Raw genomic sequence first — 6,018 nt, 5'->3', positions numbered from 1 at the left:
GGATTCGAGGTTGTGTTTATAATGTTAAAGTTGTGACTTTTGTAGACAGACATTTGATTTCTTGTCATCACAATCTATCTAGTAATGTCCAGGTGTCTTAGCTTTCTCTCCCTCCCTTTTGGCCTTCCCACCCTGCTGAGGAATTTCTGTCACCTGTGGATGGAACATATATTTGGTCTTAAGTACAGGAAATACTCATCAAAATGTGATGTTATTCCATGAGCATAATTAGCTCTTTACTTTAGTCACCAAAACAGCCTTCATTTATTAGGTGTTTTAAGTATTTAGACCTAAAGGGTGCAAAGATGCACTTTTTACATTTTCAGAGAGCTAAAACAATTTTTTTTCTGATTGTTGAAAATCACAGCCTGCTCATCCTTTTGCTGCTTAATGGTCTCCAGCAATTTGAGCAACAAAGATTATCAGCCTCCAATGTGCCATATCACAGAAACTTTTGGAAGGAAGAGCTAGAGAAAAACAAAGACCCTGGGAGCTTTCTTCAAGTGAGGTGATAGACCTGTCCTGGCAGATAACAGATGAGAAACTTCCTATGATAAAGGAAGATGACTGACAGTGTTAAATGGTCTAAAAAAAATTCTGAGCGTGTGTCCTTACTAAATTAAGAGTGACCCGAACTTTTCTACTCGTGATATTTATCCCAGTAGCGGCTTCCTCTTCACGTTTTAAGGTGTCAACAACAGCTGTCCTCAGGAACCGCCTTCCCTTGCGCCCGGGCGGAAGTCAGGAGCCAGCCGGCTGGAAGGTTGGGCGGAGCCCCAAGGAAGCCTGCGCGGATTGGTTGGGGGGCGGGCCCCACTAGGGCTACCGAAGCGGATTGGCAGCTCCTTGGAGGGACCCTGTTTCCGGTAACGGCGGGCAGCCCCGCCGCCGCCATGGCGACCGGCGAGCGGGAGGCGGCGCCGCCTCTGTGGCCTGTGGAGGCCCGGTTGGCGGCGCTGCTTCCCGACCTGCTGGTCTTCAGGAAGCCCCGAGGGTCGGAACCCGAGCTCGCCACTGCCCAGGGCGTCCTCCTAGGCGTCCACGTGATGGGTGAGGGCGAGGAGAGGCGGCCGTTGGCCTGAGCCCCGGGAGGCGGCTGCAGTTACGGTCCTGGCGTCCCGGCGACCTAAGGCGCGACTTAACTGCGCGCGGGAACCTTTGAAGGCCGTCGTTTTCAGAGCGGGAAGACACCGTTTGGGATGAACCGGTTTAGCCCTTGGGCTCACTTCAGAAATGACGAAATTGAGAGTCGGGATTACTCCAGGCCACAGGAGGCTTTGAACAAGTTTTCCCCAAAACCCTGAGTATTTTCCAATAAGCGTTCGCCCTTCTCCAGTTATTTTATTCATTCAGTTAACTCATTCTTTGGGTTGCTAAGTTTGTGCCCTCTGTGTTCTACGTGCTAGCAATTAAGCAGTCACTTTGAGTCATTCATTTAATAAATATGGAGTATATGTGTCATGGATATGAAGATGTGTAATATAGGGTGCCTGTGCTTCCCGGATGAGTTCTCCATTAAGTTTTTTCCTTTTCCCTTGTCAGTGGTTTCTTGCCACTTCATGGGGCGAAATTGCACGCCTTCCTTTGACCTGAGAGGGAGGGTGGAGAGAAAGAGGCAGCTGGCTTCAGGTGAAAAGAGTACTTGTAGATGGATCTTCATCTTCATCTACATTCTCTGGAGTCCCAGAGGCAGCAGCAACCAGCCTGGCCCTGGGTACTTTCCAGTACCATACTAATGGATCAAGGGATTATTCCACTTGAAGAGATCTGATTCCTTTAGACTAGTCGGATATTTAGAGGGAAGAGGACTTAAAAGTTTAAACTTTGCAGCTAATATAGTAACTTTTGCTTTATTTGTCAGGTTTTACAGCCTTAATGGACAGGTTCAGCCTGACGTGCAAATCGGAACATGACATGGACAAACTGGCCCACATCTTCAGTTACTACATTAGTGACATCGTGGAGCGTGAGTGATCATTGTAGGAAAGCAAGGAGGTGTGGTCTGGTCTCCTGTAAGAAGGGAACCTGGGGTACTTTAAAATGGGTACTGAAGGGTCATTCCTCAGGCATCACTGATCTTTGTTTTTATCAGGTTGCTAATGAAAAGATAATTCTCTGTCTCTAGCTGCCATTATTATTCAGTCTCCCATCTCACTGGCTCAGTGTTCAGTAAAGAGGGAAGGGTTAATGTTGATTTTTACTTTGTACATTGAATTTTATTTCGGAATAAATTTCATGTCTTCTCATGTGCCCCATGTACACACATCATATATATTTTACAAAACACCTTTCTACTCTTGTTATTACTTTTCGATCCTGAGAAATGAATAGGTGTAGTCACTATTTTCTTAGATGTATTAAGCTTTTGGATATTTAACTAATTTTTTAAGAACTCCTTATTTGTGCAGTAAACATTTCAAGTACCTACTCTATGACAAGCACTTTAATTGGTTTATGGATGGTAAAACCCCAATCAAGCTTTTTTTTTTTTTTTTTTTTTTTTTGCAGTGCTGCTTATTGAACCCAGGGTCAATCAAGCTTTTTAGTTAGGCTTACCCAACAGAAATAACTCTGGTCCTATACTGTTTACTACTTAAATAATATTCTCACCATTTACAGATAGTGCCACATACAGTTTTTTCTATATTCTGAGTTTCACCAGAATAATCACTTTGTGACACGTACTTTAGGAACTTGATTATTTGACTCACCCCTCACCCCTAAGGAATAAGTATAGGTCCTTTCTCTCATCAGGTTTGGATGAAGAGGAAGATAAAAATTACGTATTGTGTATGTTTTATAATAGCAGGAACTGCTGGGTTACTAGAAATACAAGGGAAAGTAAGATGTACCTGCCCTTGTGAAGTTCCCATGTTAGTAGAAGAGTCAGATAATAAGTAAATCCAGTGACTACAGATTATACATCCTATTAGGAAATTAACCAAGTGTATTAAAATAATAGTGTGGGGAGTTATCTCTGAAAGTCAAAGTGGTCATAGGCTCCTTTTAGGAGGTGACGTTTAAGCTGAGACATGAATGATGAGGGGAACACTGAAGAGCTACCAGTAAAGCATTTCAAGCAGAAGAATGCCAAAGACAAAAGTTCTGAGACAGGAGAAAGCTTGGCAGGTCCTGGGAACAGACAAGGCTGGTGGGACCAGAGTATAGCTAGCAGGGTCAAGAGTGGCTTAAAGTGAGTTGGTAGGAAGGCAGCTCTCAGATTATCAAGCTCTGGAATTCATAGTATGAAGTTTGAACTATTGTAGATATTTTTGTACAAAGGGGAACTGTAGAAAGGTTCTACTAGAGTAGTAATATGATCTGATTTACATTTTCTAAAGTTTATTTTTGCTGCCTCCTGAAGATTGGATTAAAGGGAGCTAGTGGAGAGTGAATGGTAAGAATGGAAGCTTGAAGAGGCAATTAGACAGTCATGAAGAAGCTGGTTGCAGTGGCATGTCTATAATCTCAGCTTCTTGAAAGACTGAGGCAGGAGGAACATAGGTTTAAGGCCAACCTGGGCTTTTAGTGAGACCCTGTCTTAAAAAAAGGAAAAAAAAAAAAAAAAAAAAAAAAGTCCTAGAGAGATGATGGAAATTTGGCCTAGGGTAGTGGTTTTCAACCTCAGCTGCACATATAACCACCCAGGGAACTTTTTAAGAAATTTGATAGCCAGGGATTTAGCTCAATAGTAGAATGCTTGCCTAGCATGCACAGGGGCCCTGGATTCCATTGCCAGCTCCAGGAGGGGATGGGGGGAGTCTTGATGCCTAGGCCTCACTCTAGACCATTTAAATCAGAATCTCTGGGATGGGCCCAAGAATAAGGATTTTTTTTTTTTTTTTTTTTAAGTTTTACAAGCAGCCCCAATGTATAGTCAAGACTGAAGATTGTTGATCTAGAGATGGCAACATAGCTGTATGGGAATGGATTAACTTTAAATATATTCTGCAGGTTCAACAGATAGGAGTTGCTGATGGATTGAATTTCGGTGGGAAGTGGTAAAAAAAAAAAAAAAAAGGGACCTTCAGTTTTTTGGTTTCCATAACTGAATTGATATGATAGTGTCACTTTTGGAGACAGGAGAAACTGAACTCTAAGAAAATAAAGGGTTCTCTTTTGAATATGTTGAATTTGAGATGCCAGTAAGTCATTGAAGTAGAGAAATCATGTTAGCTATAATTGAACCTGGAGCTCAGAGGATAGATCTCCATTAGAGATCTACTGATGGTATAAAGATGGTACATACAAATTGTTTGAGTTCGTGTGGAAAGAGTAAATTGAGATAGAGCCTGAGACTTGCAGAACCCCAAGGGAGGATTATGATTAGGGAGAAAGAACCTGCAAGACAGTCTATAAAGCAGCCAGTGAGGTAGGACATTATGGTGTTTCTGAAGCCAAAGGGGAAATAGTGTGCCTAGAAGAAGGCTGACTAGCCGGCCTGAAAATGCACATCGTCAACTATAGTGAACTTGGAAAAATATTGAATTTAGTAAGATGAGTGTTGTTGAGGACCTTGATCATTTAGGTGAGGTCGTAGAGATGAACATCATTTTGGCGTAAGCCAAGAAGAAAATGGTAGAGAAAATATTTAAAAGAGTGAGTGGAAAAAGAGACAAGTATATACAGTTAGTTTTCTCTCTCTCTCTCTCTCTCTCTCTCTCTCTCTCTCTTTCTCTCTCTTTGTGAAGATATAAGAAAAGAGAGCTAATAGCTAAAGAATGAGGTAGAGACAAAAACAGGTGGATTATTTTTGTTCTGTTTTGTTTTGATTTTTAAGATATTGATGGGAGGGCTGGGGATGTGGCTCAGTGATAGAGTGCTTGCCTGGAATGCATGAGGACCTGGGTTCGAACCCCAAGACCATGGGAAAGAGCCATAGGGAATAGATAAGAGTAGTCTTTGAGAAGGTGAGAAGTGATCCCTAGCACACTATTTGTGGCTTTAAAGGGAATAGGAATACTTTTTTAGAGATTATGTACAGAAGTACAGATCTGGGGAGAAGGTATAGTCCTGAGTCTAGGAATGAATAGATAGAGAAAGAAGGGAATAAATAAAAACTGTAGGTCTTTAAAGAAAAAAAAAGCTGTACTATTCTTCCATGATCTGATATCCCTCTGATCTTGACTTATTTTTTCCCTTGATTTCAGATGTGCTCTGTTTTGGAGGGGATATCCTAAATATAACAGGTATTTTTTATGACTATTTAAAGGGACTATGAGTGAGGAAAACTATAAGTGAAATTTGGCATATTTGCTTATTCTGCATTCGTTGATTACTTAATAGGTACCGAACACTAGGGAAGTATCTCTGCCTCAAAGGATCTCCCAGTTTAAAAAAACTCCCATATTAATATCACATATGCTTTTTACATTTAATTTAGATTAAATGATAGGAAAATAAGTGCCTATAAAGTATCCTTGAGAAACTTGGTCATTATTAGCAGGATAGAGAAGACTCAAGAGTCTATCAGAAGAACTCTTAGGATCATTAACAACCATATGGCCTAAAGTTGAACTGTCTTCTTATTTAAACTTAATAAAATAGCTTTAAAATTAGATTTTTAGTTTGAACCTCCATGCTATGAACCAATTTGCTAGAACCTGTACCCCTATTAATATACTGGTGGAGGAAAAATATCCTTAGAACATTTCAGCTTTTACTTAGTTGGGTTTTTGTATACTGAATGATTTTGAGGATCAAAGGCAATATTTTAACCTTGCATATTATATAGCACTGGGAAACCTTGCCTAACACATTACATGAGGTCCACACTGGATCATGTTGATATTCTGCATAATAGGGGGCTTTTCTATGGGACAAATGAGTCTAGATGTTTGACTCCTATCAAATTATCCTGTGTCTCTACAGGGAATGTACTCCTGGCACTCTGGACAGTGGAGAAAAATCAACTAAGTGACATCATTACCCTGGTGGCAAAATGCAGTCTAGAGATACAGGAGAAATTTGGGATCTACCATACCAGAGAAGGCCAGGATCTGCGGCTAAAGATAGGTA

At 41.1% G+C, this 6,018-nt stretch overlaps 1 protein-coding gene across 1 annotated transcript in view; it reads left to right on the top strand.

Annotated features, from left to right (window-relative positions):
• Positions 1 to 116: 116 nt before the first annotated feature.
• The window catches only part of LOC306665277 (adenylate cyclase type 10-like), a 40,087-nt gene continuing 34,185 nt past the window's right edge, over positions 117 to 6,018 (top strand). Inside the window, 4 exon segments of the mRNA XM_079146647.1 lie at positions 117 to 1,050; positions 1,862 to 1,966; positions 5,151 to 5,189; positions 5,872 to 6,015. Coding sequence (XP_079002773.1) covers positions 894 to 1,050; positions 1,862 to 1,966; positions 5,151 to 5,189; positions 5,872 to 6,015 — 445 coding nt within the window. The 5' untranslated portion in view covers positions 117 to 893.

This window comes from Sciurus vulgaris (assembly GCF_902686455.1).
Source record: "Sciurus vulgaris genome assembly, chromosome: 7".
Lineage (NCBI taxonomy): Eukaryota > Metazoa > Chordata > Mammalia > Rodentia > Sciuridae > Sciurus > Sciurus vulgaris.
Note: the sequence above shows the minus strand (reverse complement) of the source record. Positions and strands in the feature narration are given on the sequence as shown.